The 24895-nt window shown below is 44.7% G+C and overlaps 1 protein-coding gene across 4 annotated transcripts in view; it reads right to left on the bottom strand.

Annotated features, from left to right (window-relative positions):
* LMAN1 (lectin, mannose binding 1) overlaps positions 1–24895 on the bottom strand; it is a 140882-nt gene that overhangs the window by 49183 nt on the left and 66804 nt on the right. For all 4 annotated transcript variants that reach the window (XM_029579419.1, XM_029579411.1, XM_029579427.1 and 1 more), the window contains exons 9-10: positions 1134–1318; positions 903–973 (exon numbers count right to left, since the gene is read on the bottom strand). In XM_029579419.1, coding sequence (XP_029435279.1) covers positions 903–973; positions 1134–1318 — 256 coding nt within the window. The remainder of the gene's footprint in view (positions 1–902; positions 974–1133; positions 1319–24895) is intronic.

Raw genomic sequence — 24895 nt, 5'->3', positions numbered from 1 at the left:
TCTGCTGGAGACAGACAAATACTGGAGGGCTGCAGGGTAGGCTCTGTCCTGATATAGGATACCCTTTCAGTTTTGGTCTGTCTCCGTCTGCTGGACAGGAGGCTCAACCCACGGTCTGGACTGATCTGGGTACGTACAGGGAACTGCAAAGTGCTCTCAAGTAGAAAGTGAGACATTCTAGATAACTTCAGTTCAATCCCCACCCCACCCATAAATTTCTTTTTGAAAGATGCTACTCTGCCCCTTTCCTGTTCCCCTATCTCCACCCCTTCCCAACTCTGGCTTTCATTCCATACAGATATTTTCATTCAGATCAGCCCAATGACTGTGCAGTTCTAAGCACTTGAATTTTCCATTATGAATTTTCTATAGGAAAAAAAAACATTCACCCTGCCCTCATCACCCCTCCAAAAATCACTCCCAAATTTTGAAAACCAGAAAGGTCACATTTACACCCAAGATCCTACCTACACACAAAAGCATGGTTCAGTTCAGCAACTTGCAAAGTTTGGGGTGAGAGAGAACTGAGACAGAAATGTTTGGTACATTTGATAAACCTCTCTTCATATAGACCAGAGGCTAAAAATCATGCAATAGCACATACAAGGCGATATACCAGAAATCGCTGGGATGCACATCAGCGATAAGGAAAACATCTTCCAGTGTCTGAACAGACAAGACACGCCTATCATCAGCAAATTCTCAAGCAATGTGAAATCATGGGCAACACCACCAGAAATCGAAAAAAAAAAAAAAGTACTTTTTACACTATTCTGTCTGTATGCATCTTATATAGTAAAACGATGGCAGATGAAGACCCAAAAGGTTTATCCAGTCTGCCCATCTCTGCCGTCCGTGCCTTCTGTAAGGGTAGCAACTGCAACTCCATGCAGGTTACATACCTGATCTCATTTACATACGTCAGCATCTCATCTTGCTTTTTTAGCAAAGCATCAAGTTCAAGTTGGGAGACCTGAAGTGAAGAAGTGACAAAATAATAAAAAAAAAAAAAAACCAAAACACAACATATGATATTATTACCAGGAAAGTGCTCAGGATCCTGTCAACACGTGCTGTAGGCCTTAATGTTTCTGAAAGCGATGCCAAGCTATTATGCCTTTCTTTCAACTCACTTGTCCTTGCTGTCCCAGGGTACCAGACCCTCTCTTGGCGATCTCATCTGCCACATACTTCTTTTGTTCATCGAGATTCATATCCAGCTGTCTGTTGAGTTGCTTAATTTCATGATGAATCCGACTCTGACCCTCAAAAATCTGCCTCAGCTCCCGATCATTTACTGATTCATAGAAATCATCCGCTGTTGGGGGGGGGGGGGGGGTGTAAAAAAATTACACACTTATCCACCACTGCTTTAAAGAAAATTTAAACAGAGTAGTTAGTACATAAAGTGACAAAGCTGAACGTAAAGTAGTATCAGTACATGGTTTAAAGTTTACACAGATTTCTGTCTGGAAAATAACATTTCAGTCTATCAGTCCGGACACAAGTTTTAGCAAGTGCGATGTCCTGGAATTTTTGAAACCCATTTCTAATGTATCACAACTGCGATCAGTCACATTTCCACGTGCTACTGACCCTGGGGACTTCCCCCCTCCTCTAACAAGTATTTACAGCAAACTAAAGATAATAAGGATAAGCGGACATAGAGCACCCAGCTCACAATCTCCAGATACTACCTGGAAATTATTTTATCCCTCTGATAATTGTAGTCAAACCGACAGGTTGAACAGCAATAAAACATATAATCTCCCATGAGAATTTCATGAATGTAAATTCCACGTCATAAACCATATTACACTTAATGGGGCGGATTTTCAGAGCCCTGCTCGCCTAAATCCGCCCAAAACCGGGCGGATTTAGGCGAGCAGGGCCCTGCGCGCCGGGAAGCCTATTTTACATAGGCCTCCCGGCGCGCGCAGAGCCCCGGGACTCGCGTACGTCCCAGGGTTCTCGGAGGGGGGCGTGTCGGGGGCGGGGCCGGAGCGCACGGCGTTGCGGGGGCGTGTCGGCAGCGTTTTGGGGGCGGGTACGGGGGCGTGGCTACGGGCCGGGGCGTGGCCGCGCCCTCCGTACCCGCCCCCAGGTCGCGGCCCAGCGCGCAGGAGTCCCGCTCGCTCGCGGGGATTTACGCCTCCCTCTGGGAGGCGTAAATCCCCCAACAAAGGTAAGGGGGGGGTTTAGACAGGGCCGGGCGGGTGGGTTAGGTAGGGGAAGGGAGGGAAAGGTGAGGGGAGGGCGTTAGAGGATTCCCTCCGAGGCCGCTCCGATTTCGGAGCGGCCTTGGAGGGAACGGGGGTAGGCAGCGCGGCTCGGCGCGCGCCGGCTATACAAAATAGATAGCCTTGCGCGTGCCGATCCAGGATTTTAGTGGATACGCGCGGCTCCGCGCGTATCTACTAAAATCCAGCGTACTTTTGCTTGAGTCTGATGCGCAAGCAAAAGTAGGCTGATCGCGCTTCTTTTAAAATCTACCCCAATGTGTTTTTGTTACCGAATAATAATGGCACCCTCTATGTAATGTATGATCTGTATTTTCTTTGATATATGTGCCCTATTGTAAACCGTTATGATGGTAAATAACTAAATGACGGTATATAAAAACTTTTAAATAAATAAATAAAAATAAAGCTGTTTCTTGACATGCAGCACAAAACAAGAGCACTTGGAGCATCTTTTCTTCCTATGATATCCTTGCAAATACTTAATAAATTATTTGCAGGGGTGGGGGAGAGGGAGCTCCTTCCCTTCTACTCTCTTTCTAAAGCTAAGTAGAAAAAAAAATGCCTAAGAAAAAAAAGCAATGAAAAAATCCATTAAAAATAAATAACAGGAATAAAAGGAGAAATTACTACTTTCCTGTTAATTTCATTTTCCTTAGTGTAGACAGATGGGACCAGTGGGTTCTGCCAGCAGATGGAGACAGAGCAAACCAACATCACAGTATATATACTCTTGCAGTGACATCAGCCTGCCAGTATTCTCTACAAAAGCAACTGTGGGCAGACTGGCAAAAAACTAGATTTAAAAACAAACTGTCAATCATTCCTGTACTCAACCAACAGGAAACACTGAATTCAGGCAATGAATGTATGTACCCCAATCTAGGGACTGGAGGAACATGTACCATTAATCCTCTGGAACACGGTCCACAATCATTCGGCCGCCAAGGACAGGAAGCTGAGTTCATCTGTCTATACTAAGGAAAACAAAATTATCAGGTAAGTAGTAATTTCTCCTTTCCTAACATGTAGACAGATGGACTCAGGACCAGTGGGATGTACCCAAGCTACTCCTGAATAGGATGGGAGCTGCCCACAGTCCAGTCAATACTGCACGTGCAAAGGCTGCGTCCTCCTGGGCCTGCATATTCAGATGATAATACCTGGAAAAAGTGTGTAAGGACTATGTTGCAGCTCAGCAAATGTCGACAGACAGACAGACTGCCCATGACACTGCCTGAGCCCTAGTGGAATAAGCCCTAACCTGAGCCTGCAACGGCTTTTCAGCAACCACGTACATGGCCGTGATAACCTCCTTAGTCCAGCGAGCTATTGTAAATCGCTAAGCTGGTTCGCTCTGCTTTCCTTCACCATGAAGGACAAACAGTCTTTCGGAAAGGTTTAGAAACCTTCAGATACTGCACAACAAGTCACTTGACATCCAAGGGACACAAGAGATGATACTCTTCCACATCTCTGTCCTTATCCAAGGGTGGCAAGGAAATGGATCTATTTAAGTGAAAATCCAAGACCACTTTAGGCAAGAGGGAACAGTATGCAGCTGTATCACTCCTGGAGTTACCCGAAGGAACGGCTCCCGGCAAAACAAGGTCTGCAGCTCAGAAATACAATGTGCCATCAGAAACACTGTTTTCAAGGTCAATAACCGCAAGGAAAGGCTATGCAGTGGTCGATACATAGGGCCCACCAATAAATCCAAAACCAGTTTAAGACTCCACAAGGGAATCTGTAACCGCAAGGGAGGACAAAGATATTACATTCCCTTCAAGAAATGGGACACATCAGGATGTGATAAGGATTCACCATTCACCTGGCCCCTGAAAAACAGGCCACAACTTATACCTTCAAGGAATTAAGGACCAACCCTTAATTTAATCCAAAACTGCAAAAATTCCAAAATGAGCGGGATCTTAACTGAATTAGGAAAAACACCTAGAAACTCACACCAAGCCTCAAACACTCGCCAAACCCACATTATAGGCTAAAGAAGTGGAGAACTTTCGAGCTCATAGCAAGGCGGCAATCACCACAGAAGAATATCCATGCTTCAACAAGCAAGCCCTCTAAAAGGCCAAACCCTAAGACAAAACGGAGTCAGATCTTCGTGAAGAATAGGCCCCTGCTGCAACAGATTCTTGTGCAGTGAAAGACTAAGTGGGTTCTCTTCGCAGATCTGCATATCATGGTCTGCTGGGCCAATCCGGTGCCACCAGAAGCACCATCCTCCTATGGCCTTCGATCCTGTGAACTATTCTGCCCAACATGGGCCATGGGGGAAAGGCATACAGCAGCACGTCTTCCAGCCAGACCTGTACAAAAGCATTAATACTCAAGGATCTCGCCTCTCTCCTGCGACTGAAGAATCAAGGAACCTTCGCATTGTGAGAAGTTGCCAGCAGGTCTAGGACTAGAAGGTCCCAGCAATCCACTATCAGCTGAAACGCCTCATCTGACAATACCCATTTTCCTGGGTCCAGACTCTCCCCACTGACAAAGTCTGCTCTTACATTGTCTTTTCCTGCAATGTGAGAGGCCAAGATCACCTTGAGATGCTCTTCCTTCCATTCCATAAGTAGGTCTATTTCCTGCGACACTTGCTGGCTCTTGGTTCCTCCCTGCCAATTCATGTAAGCCACTATCGTTGCATTGTCCAACAACATCACTCAGACCGCTTGACCCTGCAGTCTGTGGCTGAACTGCAAGCACACCAACTGGCCGCCCAGGCTTCCGGGCGATTGATGCTCAAGAGGGACTCTTCTGTATTCCAGCGTCCTTGCGCAGTTAGCTCCTGACAGTGAGCTCCCCAACCCTGGAGATTCACATCTGTCGTGAGTATCAACCAGTCTGGCAATGCCAAGGAAACTGGTCAGTGAAGAGGCTGGAAGGTTTTTCTCCTTGTGCTACTGGAATTTGCATTGTGATTTTGCATTTTGGATAAGTACTCTGCTTATTACTTTCAAGTTTTGTGGAAAGCTTCTGTGAATAATTCCTGCCTGTGTTTCATTTCTTGTTAGTAAGATATATTCTTGAAGTTAATTTGCTGTTTGGTTGCTCTGCCATAACGTAAAAAAAAAAAAAACCAAACAAAAAAAAACCCCACAGAAAAGCAGTCCAGCTTTTAATCTGTAAAATCTCTCTCTTTTTGGAGTTAGCTGGCATAAATAATCTGGTCAAATTTTTATATTGGGGCATAAAGTCTGTTTTAAAGCAATTGATCAAAGGACAGATACACTTCCAGAAGTGACCTCATCTAACTGGATTGGGTGTGTCTCAGACCTTGGGGGAGGTAAAGTTAGTGAGAAGGAGAGCCATTGTGGTCAGTGAAGAGGCTGGAAGGTTTTTCTCCTTGTGCTACTGGAATTTGCATTGTGATTTTGCATTTTGGATAAGTACTCTGCTTATTACTTTCAAGTTTTGTGGAAAGCTTCTGTGAATAATTCCTGCCTGTGTTTCATTTCTTGTTAGTAAGATATATTCTTGAAGTTAATTTGCTGTTTGGTTGCTCTGCCATAACGTAAAAAAAAAAAAACCAAACAAAAAAAAACCCCACAGAAAAGCAGTCCAGCTTTTAATCTGTAAAATCTCTCTCTTTTTGGAGTTAGCTGGCATAAATGATCTGGTCAAATTTTTATATTGGGGCATAAAGTCTGTTTTAAAGCAATTGATCAAAGGACAGATACACTTCCAGAAGTGACCTCATCTAACTGGATTGGGTGTGTCTCAGACCTTGGGGGAGGTAAAGTTAGTGAGAAGGAGAGCCATTGTGGTCAGTGAAGAGGCTGGAGTATATATTTGGTCTGGTTCTTTGCTAATTCGTTTGCTTTAAGATTCAGCATACCTGCATTTCTCTTATTGTAGAGCTATCTTTATAATCTGTTTAACATTGGCACATAAGTACTGAGAGATCATTTAATAGAGGACTATTATTGCTCCAGGAAGTGCCCTGCTTTACCCAGCTTGTCCCAGATTAAACTGTTTGACTCCCTCTCACCCTACCCCTCTACCCACCCACCCCTGGGGCTTGTTTTCTAATAAAGACTGCCTAACTTAACATTAGCAGCAAGATAAATTAGTACATTGATAGGTCAAGGAAATACAAATCAAATATTACCAAAATGAGGACTATCCAATGTAACTGCTGTGGAGCCTGTATTCTCAGGGAAAGCATCTGGAAACTTAGAGCTTGCCCAATTTGTGCACAACTCTCTACATTGAAAAAGGAGCTGACTGAGGTTAAAGCTCAATTAGCTTCAATTACAAGTATTACACCCACATTGCATTACTCAGAAATTAATTCCCCAATATCACAGAAAAACCAAGAGTCAAGAAAAGGAGATTCATTAGGCTCAGGTAGGCCCCACAGTCACCCATTCTTGACAGATGGGCAGCCAACAGGTACACCCCCCCACTCAAACAGGTCATTAAGAAATTCTTTAAAATCCAGGATTACAGTGGGCTCTGGTAGAATTAGACCTGTGATAAGGAGACACACAATGTACCAGATGCAAAAAGAACAAAAAGCCTTCTCTATATTAAAAACTAATGAAGTTCTTGAGAAAAACATTGACGTGTTACCAGAAATGAGAAAAAAAACACAATGCATGCAGAATTTCAAGTTCCATAACCAAAAGAAAAATCTAATTCAGATGGATAACTCTGTCAACAGTGGCACAACCGCAAAAGGAATGAGTGAAGTGAATAACAAATCTCAACCAAAGTCTCATAAGGAGTCCAGGAAAAGCAATAACCTTAAAGAGAGTACCTGGAAGGCTATGACCACAAATGCTCATAGTTTGGGAAATAAAATCCCAGATCTACAGGCCCTAATGACAGAGGCAGAATTGGACATTGTTGCTATCACAGAGACATGGTTCACAGAATCTCATGAATGGGATACAACAATACCAGGCTATAACTTGTTAAGGAAGGACAGAGTGGATAGAAAAGGGGGAGGTGTGGCTCTTTATGTCAGAAACAACATCCAAGCATCTGAGCTGCAAGGAAGTTGGGGCAAGGAAGAAGCACTATGGGTTGACCTAAAAAAAGATGACGGACCATCCATTTATATTGGAGTGGTTTACAGGCCTCCAAACCAAAAGGAAGAGCTGGACAGAGATCTGGTTGAAGACATCCATAAGATAGGTAAGAAGGGAGAAGTGGTGATCGTGGGTGACTTTAATATGCCAGATGTAGACTGGAAAATCCCATCTGCAGAATCTAAAAATAGCAGAGCGATAGTGGATGCCATGCAAGTATCTTTGTTCAAACAAATGGTGTTGGAACCCACGAGAGAAGGAGCTATACTAGACTTAGTGCTCACTAATGGAGATAATGTCTCCGATGTCCAGGTGGGCACCCACCTCAGCACCAGTGATCATCAAACGATATGGTTTAATATCACTAAAAGAATAGGGAAAAGAACCACAAAGACCCGAGTTTTACAATTCAAAAACACAGACTTTGAGGAAATGGGGAAGTACCTGGAGGAAGAACTAAAAGGATGGGAGAATGAAAGAGATGTGGATCAGCAGTGGACCAATCTAAAAGGAGCAATCACCAAGGCAACTGCTCTATATGTTAGAAATGTAAAGAAAAGCAAAAGAAAATTGAAACCTATCTGGTTCTCAAAGGAGGTGGCTGACAAAATTAAAGCTAAAAGAACAGCATACAAGAAATATAAAAGTTCCCAAAGGGAGGAACACAAAGAAGAATATTTGTATCAACTGAGGGAGACAAAGAAATTAATCAAGTTGGCAAAAAGTCAAGCGGAAGAGAGGATTGCCAAGGAGATAAAAAATGGTGACAAAACATTTTTCAGATACATCAGCGAAAAGAGAAAGGTCCAAAGTGGTATAGTGAAATTGAAAGGTGGTAATGATCAATGTATGGAGAGAGATGAAGAAATGGCAGAAATATTAAACGAATACTTCAGCTCTGTGTTCACTAAAGAAGACCCTGGAGAAGGACCATCTTTACACAACAAGAAACTGGAGGGAAGAGGAATAGATGAAAATCCTTTACAGAAGAGAATGTATGGGAACAGCTAAAGAACCTGAAAGTGGACAAAGCCATGGGGCCTGATGGGATTCATCCAAGGATACTGAGGGAGCTCAGAGATGTTCTGGCGGGTCCGCTGTGTGACCTGTTCAATAGATCCCTAGAAACAGGAGTGGTACCAAGAGATTGGAGAAGAGCGGTGGTGGTCCCGCTTCACAAGAGTGGGAACAGGGAGGAGGCTGGCAACTACAGACCGGTCAGCCTCACTTCGGTGGTGGGAAAAGTAATGGAGTCACTGTTGAAAGAGAGAATAGTGAACTATCTACAGTCAGGAGAATTAATGGACCAGAGGCAACATGGATTCACCAGGGGAAGATCCTGTCAGACAAATCTGATTGACTTTTTTGACTGGGTAACCAAGGAATTGGATCAAGGAAGAGCGCTCGATGTCATCTACTTGGATTTCAGCAAAGCTTTTGATACGGTTCCGCACAGGAGACTGGTGAATAAAACGAGAAGCTTGGGAGTGAGTGCCGAGGTGGTGACCTGGATTGCAAATTGGTTGACGGACAGAAGACAATGTGTGATGGTAAATGGAACTCTCTCTGAAGAGAGAGCGGTTTTAAGCGGTGTACCACAAGGATCGGTTTTGGGACCGGTCCTGTTCAATATCTTTGTTAGCGACATTGCGGACGGGATAGAAGGTAAGGTTTGTCTTTTTGCGGATGACACTAAGATCTGCAACAGAGTGGACACGCCGGAAGGAGTGGAGAGAATGAGACGGGATCTAAGGAAACTGGAAGAGTGGTCAAAGATATGGCAGCTGAGATTCAATGCCAAGAAGTGCAAAGTCATGCATATGGGGAGTGGAAATCCGAATGAACTGTATTCGATGGGGGGGGAAAGGCTGATGTGCACGGAGCAGGAGAGGGACCTTGGGGTGATGGTGTCTAATGATCTGAAGTCGGCGAAACAATGCGACAAGGCGATAGCTAAAGCCAGAAGAATGCTGGGCTGCATAGAGAGAGGAATATCGAGTAAGAAAAGGGAAGTGATTATTCCCTTGTACAGGTCCTTGGTGAGGCCTCACCTGGAGTACTGTGTTCAGTTCTGGAGACCGTACCTTCAAAAAGACAAAGACAAGATGGAGGCGGTACAGAGAAGGGCGACCAGGAAGGTGGAGGATCTTCATCGGATGACGTATGAGGAGAGATTGAAGAATCTAAATATGTACACCCTGGAGGAAAGGAGGAGCAGAGGTGATATGATACAGACTTTCAGATACTTGAAAGGTGTTAATGATCAAAAGACGACGACAAACCTTTTCCGAAGGAAAAAAATCAGCAGAACCAGGGGTCACGATTTGAAGCTCCAGGGAGGAAGATTCAGAACCAATGTCAGGAAGTATTTCTTCACGGAGAGGGTGGTGGATGCCTGGAATGCCCTTCCGGAGGATGTGGTGAAGACCAGAACTGTGAAGGACTTCAAAGGGGCATGGGATAAACACTGTGGATCCATAAAGTCAAGAGGCTGCCAATGAAGAGTGGGTGACTCGCCAGAATGACGGCTACTGCCTGGAGTCAATACCCTTATTAAATAAACATACACAGGCTTACTGTGACTCCAAAATCGCTCTACGCTTCAACAGCAAGAGGAAATGTGGAAAAAAGGATTCACACTCACAAAGAGGGGAGTAGCTGGCTTGTTACGGCGGTTACTACCCCAAATCAAATAAGCCTGATACTTCACTTTCAATGCATATACAGCATAGTTCTCTGATTCAACGGCAGGGGAGAAGAAAAACTGATACTTCACACATCCAGAAAAGAGGGTTCGCACTCGCAAAGCAGGGAGTAGCTGGCTTGTTACGGCGGTTACTACCCCAAACCAAATGTGCCTGATACTTCACTTTCGATGCATATCCAGCATAGCTCTCTGCTTCAACGGCATGGGAGAAGAAAATCAACCAATAAGGGCTGTATAACAGTCTGGGTAAAACAAATAAACATGGGTGCAGATTGCTTATTGCGGCAGCTTCTACCCCTAACTAATCAAGCTAGATATTTCACTTGGATGCAGCTCCATCACTGCTCTCTACATTAAAGGTGGGGGTGGAAGGGAAATAGAACCAAGAGCTAAGAGAAACAGATAAGTATGAGAGAGAAAATTTGCGGGGCAGACTAGATGGGCCATTTGGTCTCCTTCTGCCGTCATTTCTATGTTTCTATGTTTCTATGTTTTCAGATGATCCCCCTGCAACCACCATTGGAGGTTAGAGCAGATTTCTTTTTTTTTTTTTTTTTAATTCTTTATTTATCAATTTTCCAAACATAATATACAAAGCATCCACTTTGAAATCAGAAATATGGTTTACAAAAGAGTATCAAATTAAATCACATTGAAAATGACAATAAAGGAAATATTATATCAAACTCTTTTGTCTTTTTAAACCCATTTTACCACTAACTTGTGGGGGGGCAGGTAACTGCGGAAAAATAGGAGTTTCTCAAAGAAATATCTTTAATAAAATAGCGGCGCTGAAAGATGTTAACCTTAATCTAATATATAGATCAGACATTGGTGTTTATTTGGAGGGAAACTTTTTTCCCTTCAACAAAGTTTTTGAGATGTTCAGGTTGGTAAAATATGTGAGTATTTTCACCATGCTTAACTATGCACTTACACGGAAAGCATAAGAAGTAGGATGCTCCTAGAGCCAAAACTTCTGTTTTTAGCTCTAAGAAAGCCTTCCTTCTCTGTTGGGTAATTTTCGATACATCTGGGTATATAGCAACATTAGCCCCCATGAAGTTTTTATTGGACTTCTTAAAATAAGCCCTCATTATTACTCCCAAGTCCTTATTAAAGAAGGAGATCAGGAGAGTGACTCTCTCCACCACCTCGTACGCAGAAGATTCCAGGAATTCTGTAAGATTTTCCAGGACATTGGGAGATGTTAACTGTCCTCGTTGAGATCTGCGAGCAGGTAGAAAATAAACTTTGTCGAGTGGGGGAGAATTATCTGAGGAAATATCTAGAACTTCCGAGAAATATCTCTTAATCGTAATCCGAGGGATTTCTCCCACCACCCTTGGAAAATTCAGTATTCTGAGATTTAAATGTCTGTTCGCGTTCTCTAAGTATTCAATCTTGTTATTCACAGTCCCAAAGTTCTGCACCATAGTAGTCTGCACTTGTTTAACTTGTTTCAGCTCTTCTTCCATTTTGTTCAATTTTTCTATGGTTTCAAATTTAGTTTTCCCAAAATTTTCATTTATTGTACATAGCTGTGATGACAAAGTACTTATATTCACTGAACATTCATTCAAAGACTTCACCATTATTGATGTTAGTGTCCACAAGGACTCCATCGTGACTACCTCTGGTTTCTTGATATTAATAATTTCACCGGGTATGAGGGGGGTAAAAGATGGCATACTCTCACCACTTCCGCTGATCTGATTCAGCTCCCCACTCAGCTCAAAGCCTCCGGCTCCATTCTCTCCAGACAAACTGGGACTCCGGGCGTTCTCCTCACTCAACACTTCTCCCTCGGGCCGAAAAGTCATGGCACCCGCTTCGGATCCTGCTTCCAAGCTCGGTGTTGAGGGTTCCCACTCCGCTGGAGGTAGTCGCTGATCTAGCGGGCTGAGAGAAAACAGTTCCGTGGTCGGGTCATGTTCTCCTACAACCGGCCCGACAGCCGGAGAAACCAGCCCACTTCCTTCGGTTTTTGGAGTGCATTGTCCGATTGTACGCTGCCCAGGGGGTAACGGAGGCGCCGAGGGAGACTCTCTCTGTCTGCCCTTTCGTTTAGGGGGCATTTTACAGACAAATTTCGGCACTAAGCCTTTTTCGACAGAAAGAAACGCCGGAGCAGCAACGCAATGCAACCTACTTCGGCGCCATCTTGACTCCCGAGAGCAGATTTCTATCGGCAAGTGGAGCCGAACCAAATAGTCCCGAGGCTGAGAGTTCCAACGAGACAGCAGGGAGTGCTGAAAAGGACGCATATGCACTCTCGCCCATGGCACCATTTCCAAGGTTGTTGCCAGAGTACCTGTAGATAGGAGCTCACTGTTGAGCGTATAGTGTTCACCAACTGATGGACCCAAGACAATTTCTGAATCTGAATTTCCAGCAGGAAAAAACAACTTTGCTCTGCCCCATGTCAAACTGAACACCCAGATACTCCTAACAAGTGAGATGGCTTAAGACTGCTCTTGGCTAGATTCACCACCCAACCAAGCTCCTGCAACAAGGAGATCAGCTTGCAGGTCACCAGACGGCTCTCTGCCAGAGAACTGGCTTCAATCAGCCAGTTGTCCAAATACGGGTGTACTAAGATTCCATCTTTTCTTAATTCTGCCGCCACCACCACAACCTTGAAAAAAAGTTCTGGGAGCAGTGGCTAGACCAAAAGACAGCACCCAAAACTGATAATGGCGCCCCAACACCACGAGATGCAGAAAACGTTGGTGCTCCAATCAGACGTGAACAAGGAGGTAGGCCTCTGTCAGATCCAGGAAGGTCAGAAATTCCTCCAACTGCACGGCCATTATCACTATGCACAAGGTTTCCATGTGAAAATGTGCCACAGATGGGACGAAAGGAGCCCTCCTCTTGGACACAACAAAATAAATGGAATACGTCCCATACTTTCTAGGTACTGGAATGACAGATCTCAGACTGAGAAGCCTTGAGAGCGTAGACTCTACTGCCTGCTTCTTCTGCGAGGAGTGACAAGGAGACACCGTGAACACATCCTGAGGAACACTGCGAAATTCCAGCACACATCCTTCTCAGATCGCCTCCTAGACCCATTGATCTGATGTGATCTCGACTCACCTCTGATAAAGAGAGAGGCATCCCCCTCTCTCTTTTTCCAGAGGGTGGGTCAGCAAACCATTGTGAGGATCTTCTACCCGAGCCTCGCCTGGGCTGTTTGGGATGAAAGGACTGAGACCTGCTGAAAGGCCGAGTCATCTGAAAGGTCGACCCTCTGTAGGGGGCAAAACCATTTGGAACCCTTGAGATGACCCCTCATATCAAAGGGGCACTGCAACTGCTTCTTATCCTCTGGAAACAGATTTACCAGGGGTTCACCCCACTTACTGGTCAGTTTCTCCAACTCTCTCCCAAACAAGAGCAAGCCTTTAAAAGGCAATATCCTAAGATTATCTTTGGCAGTCAGGTCGGCCAACCAATTTTGCAGCCATAATTGACACCTGGCTGCTATTACCGAAGCCACTTCTCTAGCCTAGGTATGGACCAAATCGCAGGCAGCATCTGCTAAAAAGGTGGCAGCGGGTTTCATAACTGCTCTGGAATTCACTCCAGAATCAGCAACCTCCTGAGAGAGAAGCAGACAAAAGCGAGCCTCCAGGGCACAACAGGAAGCTATCTGCAATGTCATTGTCACTGCTTCAAATGCTTGCTTAAGGATGGCCTCAATTCTCCTATCATGCACATCCTTCAAGGCCGCTTCTGCCTCCACAGGGATAGTGGTCCGCTTAGAGACAGCACAGACAAGTGCATCCACTTTTGGAAACCGCAGATGCTCTCTCACGACTGGATCCAGGAGGTACAGGCCTTCCAATGTCTGATCCTCTTTGAAATTTGCATCCGGAACGTCCCATTCAAGATCACTCAATCCTTGAATGGCTTCCCTGACAGGGAAAAAAAACAAGAGGCTCTACGCAAGGAAACCAAAATGGGATTTTTCTTTGGCTCAAACATGGGATCTGCCCCAGACACTCCTAGCATCTTGAAAAGTCTGGGAAATCAGGGCCAGCAGTTCATCTCTATGAAAGAACCACAACATAGTCCTATACAGTTCCAGTCCCGGAGGAATTTCCCCATCTTCCAGAGCTCAGTGTTATCTGGATTCCTTTAGGGAATACCCACAGTTAACCAAGGTGTGTTTCGACTCTTAAATCATAGTCCCGGGAGAGGGATGGGCCTCTGAATGAGGATCTGACCTGATAGGATTGGGCAGGGCTGAAGAAAGGATGGCAATCCTTGCAAAATAATTCTACCCAAGAAGAGGCAGAAGGATCCATGATAAAACCAGAAGGCACTAGTGCAGGTCCCATTGAGCAGCCATTCCCTGTAGAGGAACCAGTCAAGGGAGTTCCAAGGTCAGGCATTCCTCTGGACAAGTCCTTAACCAGGCCATCATCAGGCTGGGAAGAACCAGGTTTAGCAAGGTACTCCAGGCTGAGAAGCCCGAATAGGACAGGCAACACAGAGAAAAACACTCTTAGGTTTCTTGGTCAGCGGTGCCATTAATTCATCAGAACTCTTAACAGGCAATTGAAGATGTGCATCCAGCCAAATTGTGCTGAAAATATTTAAGGACACAAAAGTTAGGCATCCCAAGACTATGTGCCGTAAAACTAAACGCAGTGACACCACACCAAACCTGGGTGCACAACCAATATGGTTTAGAATGTCCACAGGTAGTACGCCCAAAAGAAACTGGGCGCACAATTTGGAACACAGCCAGACATACTGTACACACCAACGGTTCTGTAAAGGGCAGTCGAACACGCAGAAAAGTGCATAAAAATGCCACCACGGCCTACCATGCAGCGCACAGGAAAAAGTCTCAGTTGGCCCTAGCCTAACCCAGGCTGCTCAACCTGCCAGGCTGCCCAGGTCCCTTAACCCCAAAACGGAAGCGGGAATGAACATCGGGAAGGTGCGCCGAGCACGGAGACCAGAGGAAGTCCTACACAACCTGAGCTCAGCCCTTTCTGGCAGCATACTGAGATTGTCTTCGGTGGCGGGGAGGAAAGGGCATCTGCCGTTGCGCTCAGCTTCCTGCACCTGCTGCCTTTAAGCTTTACAATCATCTAAGTCCACGCTGGACCAAGGCACACATTTGAGGGACCACAGAAATCGCCTCAGGAATACTTAACTGGGGGACGGGCCATTTGGTGTCACCGCTTGTTCTTTTCTTCATAAAATTCATCATCTAAAATCTGAAGCAATCCCAGTAGGGAGATGCACTTTCAACATCTGCTGGAGACTGAAGAATACTGGCAGCCAGATATCACTGCAGTATATATACTGTGATGTCAGTTTGTTACATCTCTATCTGCTGGCAGAGGTGCATAACCCACTGGTCCTGAGTCCATCTGTCTACATGCTAGGAAACTATTAATAAAAAATATCCCCTCTTCAAAACAAGGTCTCCGCAACTGAATTCAGCCAGAACATTTAGCTGTTGTAGTTCACCTCCTCCTATAAAGGAGGAAGTGATAGGAAATATTTTCTTTAGAGACGGTGTGGATATGTGGAACGGCCTCCTCAGTGGAGGTGGTGGAGACAAAACTAGCATCTGAATTCAAGAAAAAGATCCCCTGAATGTATCCCATGCTAAGGAAGTGATGGAAATTATATTACTAAATTAATTGGACAGATGGGCCATATGATCTTTTTCTGCAGTCATGTTTCTATACTGTGGGGTTAGTATATTTTTCTTGAGCCTGAGCATTTAAAGAAGAATTTTCCTTCCTTGGTGCTAAAAGGTCTGTTGGGGCTGGTCCAGTAAGTTAGTGGTTTGGTTGAATTAACAGTATCGATTAGACTTTGTGTGCCACCTTCCGGTAATTTTTTTTTTCTTATTTATATTGCTCTGCTCTATTTAAAAAACACCCCCTCTTATTATATTGGGTTTAATGAGATCATCTTATCATGGATGTTAATTTCTTCTAATTTTTTAAATATGTTAAGAACATAAGAACATAAGAAATTGCCATGCTGGGTCAGACCAAGGGTCCATCAAGCCCAGCATCCTGTTTCCAACAGAGGCCAAAACCAGGCCACAAGAACCTGGCAATTTACCCAAACACTAAGAAGAACCCATGCTACCGATGCAATTAATAGCAGTGACTATTCCCCAAGTATAATTGATTAATAGCGATTAATGGACTTCTCCTCCAAGAACATATCCAAACCTTTTTTGAACCCAGCTACACTAACTGCACTAACCACATCCTCTGGCAACAAATTCCAGAGCTTTATTGTGAGTTGAGTGAAAAAGAATTTTCTCCAATTAGTCTTAAATGTGCTACTTGCTAACTTCATGGAATGCCCCCTAGTCCTTCTATTATTCGAAAGTGTAAATAACCGAGTCACATCTACTCTTTCAAGACCTCTCATGATCTTAAAGACCTCTATCATATCCCCCCTCAGCCGTCTCTTCTCCAAGCTGAACAGCCCTAACCTCTTCAGCCTTTCCTCATAGAGGAGCTGTTCCATTCCCTTTATCATTTTGGTTGCCCTTCTCTGTACTTTCTCCATCACAACTATATCTTTTTTGAGATACGGCGACCAGAATTGTACACAGTATTCAAGGTGCGGTCTTCACCATGGAGCGATACAGAGGCATTATGACATTTTCCGTTCTATTAACCATTTCCTTCCTAATAATTCGTAACATTCTATTTGCTTTTTGCTGTGGTTTTGGAATGATTGGCGATTATTATATTTTCTGTAACAAGATAGTTTATAGTTTATTAGATTTTTTATACCGCCGTATTGGCATTAGCCTTCACAGCGGTTTACAAAATACAAATTAGAAATAACAATAAAACAATTCAATAAAAGATGACAGCTAAAATTAATTGAAAGCACATAGAAATATTATAGCTGTACAAGTAAAGATAAAAATTATAGAATGCTATTCCTCAGTGTGGTTTTCAAGGGTAAAATTTGATTATATCTGAAATTTACAAACCACATTCAGTGAAATCAATGAATCAACGAATGAGAAAGTGAATTAAGTTTCGAGAAAATTTGTGAAAATTAAAGCAAAAAAACAAATATCTTAATTTACATAAGTATTCAGACCCTTTACTCAGGCAACGTTTTGCAACCCTGAGGCAACTTTTGCAGCAATTACAACCTCAAGTCTTTTTGGGTTTGACGCTGCAATCTTGGCACACCTGGATTTGGGGATTTTCTCCCATTCTTCTCTGCAGATTCTCTTAAGCGCTGTAAGGTTGGATGGGGAGTGTCTATGCACAGAAACTTTCAGGATTGTCCAGAGATGTATGATCAGGTTCAAGTCCGGGCTCTGGCTGGGCCAACTCAAGCACATTCACAGACTCGTCCCAAAGCCACTCCTGCATTGTCTTGGATGTGTGCTTAGACTCACAGTCCTGCTGGAAGATGAATCATCGCCCTGCTCTGAGGTCCAGAGTGCTCTGAAGCAGGTTTTCATCAAGGATCTCTCTGTACTTGGCTCCTTTCATCTTTCCCTCAATCCTGTCTCCCAGTTCCTACTGAAAAACATCCCCACATCATAATGGTGCCATCACCATGCTTCACCATAGGGATGGTATTTGCTAGGTGATGAGTGGTGCCTGGATTCCTCCAGACATGACGCTTGGCATTCAGGCCAAAGAGTTCGACCTTGGTTTCCTCAGCCCAGAGAATCTCGTTTCTCATACTCTGAGAGCACTTTAAGTGCCTTTTGGCAAACTCTAAGCAGGCTGTCATCATGCCTTTTACTGAGAAGTGGCTTCCGTCTGGCCATTCTACCATAAAGGCCTGATTGACGGAGTGCTGCAGAGATGGTTGTCCTCCTGGAATGTTCTCCCATTTCCCCAGCAGAACTCTAGAGCTCTGTCAGAGTGACCAATGGGTTCTTGGTCACCTCCCTTAACCAAATGTCCTTCTGCCCCAATTGCTCAGTTTGGGCAGGTGGCCAGCTCTAGGAAGAATCCTGATGGTTCTGAACTTCTTCTATTTAAGTATGATGGAGGCCACTGTGTTCTTTGGGACATTCAATGCTGCAGCAATTTTTTTTGTACCCTTCCCCAGATCTGTGCCTCAACAAGATCCTGTCTCAAAAAACTACAGATAATGACTTCATGGCTTTGATTTTGCTCTGACATGTACTGTCAATTATAGGACCTTATATAGACAGGTGTGTGCCTTTCCAAATCATGTCCAGTCATTGAATTTACCACAGATGGACTCCAATCAAGTTGAGAAACATATCAAGGATGATCAATGGAAACAGGATGCACCTGAGCTCAACTTCTGAGTGTCATAGCAAAGGGTCTGAATTCTTTTGTAAAATGTGATATTTCAATTCCTTTGTCTTTATTTTCAATTAATTTGAACAACTTTCTACAAACCTGATTTTGCTTTGTCATTATGGGGTATTGTGTGTAGATTGAGGAGGGAAAACTATGCATATTATCTATTTTAGAATAAGGCTATAATGCAACAAAATGTGGAAAAGTGAAGGGGTCTGAATACACTGTAGCTGCTGCTTGCAAAGTTGGGCAACACATGCTGGTGGAGTCACTAACTGTGCAGGTCACAGAACTGCATTCTTCTCTCTCATGTACCAAAGACAGCTCCTGAACTCCTCCTCCCCCCTCCACCTTGCTCCTCAGTGCAATTCACTTACAAATTAAGCTATATGATGGTATAATTAGTTAGGAAGCCACATATATAAAACCTTGACATTCCTATTTACCCATACAATTATAAAAACACAATACTGAAAACAAATTGTTTAGATATGTAATTCACAAAATATCCATTCATCAATTACATTTTTTTTGTTTGGGGGTGGGGGGGGGGAGATCATTAGATATAGCCCAGACAAATCATAACGTGAAAGAGGCAGTGAAAGCCAAAAGTATAGCATTCAGAAAATGGAAAGCAGAATCAAATAAGGAAACAGGAGAGAGCATATGTTCTGGCAAGTTAGATGTAAAACATTAATAAGGCAGGCCAAGATAGAATTTTTAAAAAGTTGCCTGCCATACAGACAGCAGCTAAGAAAAACTTTTTTCAAGTACATCTGAAGTAAGAATCCTATGAGGGAGTCAGCTAGATTGCACAGATAAAAAAGGGGCATACAAGGATAACAAGGCCATAGCAAAAAAAAGAAAAAAAAACTAAATGAATTTGCCGCTTCAGACTTTGAGAAGGATGGTGAGGGGGGAAATACCCACATCAGAAATGAAGGTGATGAAAAGAACTGAAGCAAATCACTGTGAAAATGGAAAGCCAAAATTATAAAAGGGGATGGAACGGTTCCCCTATGAGAAAGGGCTGTTCAGCTTGGAGACGAGATGGCTGAGGGGAGATATGATAGAGGTCTACAAAATAACAAGAGGACTAGAACAGGTAACCATGAATCGGTTATTTACTCTTACAGATAAGAGGACTATTTTAGGGGGCACTCCATGAAGTTAGCAAGTAGCACATTTAAAACAAATAGGAGAAAAATCTTTCACTCAACGCACAATTAAGCTCTAGAATTCATTGTCAGAGGAGGGAATAGCCACTACTATTGCCAGCATTATTTATTTATTTTTGATATACCGATGTTCGATTTTGCATATCACCTCGGTTTACAGACAACTGAGTGTTGCAAAAGGAAACGGGGTATTTTCTTTTGTTAAATACATTGAACGTTTATAACGGTTAACAGATAAAAATTAAAAACATTGAATGCTTATCAGTACATTGAAAGGTTAACAAAATACATGAGTGGCTAACAGATAAAAGTTAAACTAAATGTCAGAAGGAAACAAGTTCTGTATGTTATGTTTCAATTTAGTGGAAGAGGAGATATAGGTCTTGAGTGGGATTGGTTATGTTGTTGCTGCGAAGGCTTTGTGAAAGCCAGGTTAAGATTTTTTTTTAAAGTTTGTGTTGACAGATCTATCCTTAGTCCAATGGGGAGTTTGCTCCATAGGATGGAGCCGGCAAGTGATATGGCACATTGTGTTGTTGACGCCCTGTTTGTGGTTTTCAGAGATGATGTTTGTAGGAGGATGGTGTTTGAGGAGCGAAGGTTCCTTGACGGAGTGCGGAGGTGAAGAGATGTAGTCAGCCAGTTGTGTTTGTTGTTGTAAGGCCCACCAATGCCTCCCACCATCCCCGGACATCTCAGACGGCCATCCCAGCCAAAACTGAACGGCAGTAAGCCCCGCCCACCGATGCCAGCATCGGCAACGTAAACCTGCTCTTTAAGAGTAGACGCTGGCAGCCATCTGTTCCTTCTGCCGTCCTCCTCGAGCCCGCGCGATCGGCACTCACCTGCTGGGGTGAAGTGCCCACCAACGCCTCCCACCACCCCCGGACATCTCGGACAGCTCTCCCAGCCAAAACCGAACGGCGGTAATCCCCCCCCACAGACGCCAGCGTTGGCAATGTAAACCTGCTCTTTAAGAGCAGACGCCGTCTTCGGCGTCGCGCACCTAAGGGGCCTGCCCCTTTGTGCTTAACAGGGTTTATGAACCTTCACCCCAAGGAGAAGACAAACGCAGACCTGCCCAATCCCTGCACCCCCCTTATGCTGCCTCGACCTCGAGGCCCACCCTAACATAGTCCAACAGCCTCAAGCCTATCCTCATCTATTACTGAAGACACCTCTACCCAAACAAATCTCACCCCACGAATGCCAGAGGCCCTACAACTGACGTACACCGCTCAAACTACCGAATTCAGCCCTAACACCAAAGATCGGCCTCCAACTGATGACAAAGTATACCTGAAGACCAACCTCAAGACACAATCCCCCGGGCACCGTTCACTCAAGATTCACATCCAACGATCAATCCTCCTTGTGACTCACCTAATCTCACCACAATCCATCCTCAACCACCCATCAATTGAAACTTCTCTCAGCCACAATCTCCCGGGAGCACCCCAACCACGCCCAAACGACACACAAACACAAACCAAATCCCCAAACATGGCCACATTCTTCAACATTCCAATGCTCCCCTACAACAGGAGAAATACAGGAAAGAAAACATGGCCCCATTCTTCAATATCCCAATCCCCCCCTTCAATAGGAGCAATGCAAGGAAAGAAAAATTGAACCCCACCAGGCCACGTGCCCTGACCGTAACTCCAACCCTCACCAAGCCACACCTCACAGCTCTTTCCATACTATCACTGACCCTAATTAATGCGCAATCCATTACAAAAAAGATGCCTCTGATTCATGACTTCTTACTAGATAACCACCCCGACCTCCTCTGTATCACCGAATCATAGCTCAAAAGCTCCGACACAGTACACATCAATCAACTGCTGAAAAAAAATCTACAACATTCTCCCTACCCAGGCCCAAAAAGAAAGGAGGTGGCCTCCTATACATAACAAAGAAACTCAAATTTAAAATCCACCTATCAGCCTCCCCCCCCCCCCCCTTTTAAATAGGACTCTTCAAATCAAAGAACATCCAAATCCTCCTCACCTATGCACCACCTGGACTCCTCAAACAGAACCTATCACCACTAATTGAAACCATAGCATACTGGGAGACTTCAACTTACACATGGACAGAACACCTCCCACTGCCACATGCCAACTCCTCAATCGGCTTCACACAAATTATACAAACACCCACCCGCAAAGAGGGGCACACACTCGACCTCATCTTCACCAATAAGATACTATACAGCACACCACCAACAGCAACTGCAATATCCTGGTCAGACCATAAATTAATACAAACCAAAATTCACCTTGAAAAAACCACCATGAATCAAGTAAAACCCAATACAATCATTGAGTTCAATAAAGCATGCACCAGTGAAGATCTAATCGAAACACTCCCAGATGCACTCAAAACTCTCAGTATGACCGACACAAACTCATGGCTCAGCATCAACACCGAAGTCGCCAAAAACATATGTCCACTCATCAAAAAAGAACTCAAACCAGCATTCAAACAACACACACCTTGGTACACCAACGAACTGAAAAAGATCAAACAACTACTGAGATAAGCCAAAAAAAAAAAAAACTGGAGAAAAAACCCCATCCCCCAACTAAAAGACAGATTCAGAACCATCCTTTACACATACAAAACTGACATTGACAAAGCCAAACGCACCTACTATGCCAAGAAAATACATAACTACCAATCCAGCCCCAGAACCCTATTCACATAGGTTAACAACCTCACCCAACTATTCACAACACACCCAGCTCAGCCAAACAACCAAGCACCTGCAGCGAGTTAACCCAATTCTTTAACAAACTACAGAACCTAATTACTAAGAACCCCATCACAAACGATGAACTCACCACCATCCCAACCACAAACAAGGCAAGCTGGACATGCTTCGAAAATGTCACATCCACTGAAGTTGAGGCAATCATACAACATCAATCCTGCTGCACATCCCATTGACCCAATTCCAGTAAAATTCCTTAAGCAAATACCGAACCACATTGCAAAACCAATAGCAAATATAGTCAACCTGCTGGAAGCCGCCTCGCGGAGAGCGCCCAATCCGCCCCAGGCTGCTGAAGCGGGAGAAGGAATGCTGAAAGAGAAAATGAAGGGACAACATGAGCCAAAGTGGAAGAAGGAATGCTGGAGGAGAGTGTGAAGGGTTGTGAGCCAAAGCAGGACAAGGCATGCTGAAAGAGAACGTGAAGGGACATTTGTGAGTCAATGTCCCTGTCCCTGTCAGCGCGGGCCTGTACGGGAGACCGGCACCCATGGACGCGGCCAGGGCAGGTGAGCGGGGGCTGGGGGAAAGTTTGCCCATGAAATTTCACAGGCAAACTTTACTGCCTACCCTATAACGCAGGGGTAAGGTAGGCGGTAATTTAGCAGGTTAGAGACGCGGCTAAACTGCAGGTTTAAAAAGGCGATAGTCTGGGCGCACGTTACTGTATGGGAGGGAATAGCTAATCGGAGCGTTTACATATCATATACATGCCGCAGGCGGAAAGGGTTACCCGTTGATTTAAAGAAGCGGTAAGGATGGGTTAAAAGGGATAGTGAATCGTGGTTTGGACTTACGCGGCCAAATTGCGGGTACAAAGCGGGTTAGAAACGGGGTAATCGCGGCCATGCTTTACTGTATTGGTCTGTAGGAAGGGTATTAAAATGCCAAACTCTGTTGAGAAACGATATGTAAACATACCAAGGAGGGCGGGAGAAGGGGGGGAGGAGGGAAAAGAATAAAGAACCCCTGCAGAGAATGAGCGGGGTTTAGGGCCGGCGGGAAAACATGAAAAAATGAGCTGTGTCTTCTTCTCGCCCTAAATGTGAGAGAAAAAAACCTCCCCCAAATTTCCGCCGTTCCCGCGGTTTTTCCGGGCAGGGAACTGCCTAGCCACGCGCTGGAAAGGCCAACCCCGGGCCGTAGGACTCGGCGCTGCCATGGAGGAAGCCTCCAAACAGCCAGGAACCGAAGGGGAGCCCCTCATGGGAGAGTCGCGAACGGGCTCTCCCCGCGGGCTGGGGAGGCCGAAAACGCAGCAGATCAAAGGAAACCGCCGCGACAACGATCAGCCGAGCTGGCCTGCAGAGGGAAGCGCATGCAGGCTAAAAACCCCTGTATGTAAGCCCCGAAGTAGAAGGCAGAAAAAGAAAAGAACCCTCTTAGGCTGGCAAGGTTTGGTTTTTTTTTTTTTTTTTTAGTTGCAGGGTAATTAGACTTCCCTGCCGAGGGAGCCGAGATTGCCCAGGGCGGAGTAACTGCTGGTAGTTTCTTAGCCGTTGCAGGGGAAGAATCTTCCCTGCTGGGAGACCAGTTAACAGATTGCTCCTGGTTAGTGTAACGGCTGCTAGACTGTGAGCCCTTGCAGGGGGATCCATCTTCCCTGCTGAGGGACCTGAAAACATTAGCTGCTCGAGGTTAGAAAAAGTGCTGTTATATTTTTGAGCCATGGCAGGGGAATTAAACTTCCCTGCTGGGGGACCCGAAGATGTAGCTGCTCAAGGCTAGAGTGATTGCTGCTAAATACAGAGATTTGAATGCGGCATTAAAAGTGCAGCTGAGCAGGGAGCCCCCGGGGAGAAGTGCAGAACGAATGAACCCTGCTCTCCCCCTAACAGCCCACAAGTACCAAATAAACCTTTCTGCCTCTCTGCAATTTTTTTTTTTTTTTTTTATATGACAGGGGAATAAAACGTCCCTGAAAACTCACCCGAGGTGTGAACGTCTCGGGGCAAGGCAGAAGGTGGAGGGGGGAGTGACTGGCACCACCAGTATCACCCCAAGGAAGAGGGTCACCGGGAATGGAGCCTAGGCTGAACAAGTCAAGGGGCAAAGCCCCCCTAGGCACCCCAAGAGCGAGGGGGCTGTCTCCCTAACACAGTCAAAGACAGTGACACAATTTAAAATCTCTCTTTTTTTTTAATTCAGAATAAATCCAATCAATACTTGCTTGAGCTTGCCCTCAAAGAAAAGAAGCAAGGAAGGAACCCCATAGGGTAAGGGCAAGCTAACAGGGAACTGCAGGGTGAGCTGCCTGGCATCTTGCTGGAGACAGACAAATACTGAAGGGCTGCAGGGTAGGCTCTGTCCTGATAGAGGATACCCTTTCAGTTTTGGTCTGTCTCCATCTGCTGGACAGGAGGCTCAACCCACGGTCTGGACTGATCAGGGTACGTACAGGGAAACCAATGGCTCCCTTATGAAGAAAAGGCTAAACAAGCGGAGCTCTTCAGTTTGGAGAAGAGGAGACAAGAGGGAATATTCTAGAAGTTTATAAAACACATGAGAGTGGGGATAACAATTCCTAAAATAAATACTAAGATTAGAAGACACTCCATGAAACTAACAGCAGATATTAAAAAAAAAAAAAAATTAGAGAAAGTTTTTTTCATATCACACAATCAA

This window comes from Rhinatrema bivittatum, chromosome 1 (assembly GCF_901001135.1).
Source record: "Rhinatrema bivittatum chromosome 1, aRhiBiv1.1, whole genome shotgun sequence".
NCBI classification, from domain to species: domain Eukaryota; kingdom Metazoa; phylum Chordata; class Amphibia; order Gymnophiona; family Rhinatrematidae; genus Rhinatrema; species Rhinatrema bivittatum.
Note: the sequence above shows the minus strand (reverse complement) of the source record. Positions and strands in the feature narration are given on the sequence as shown.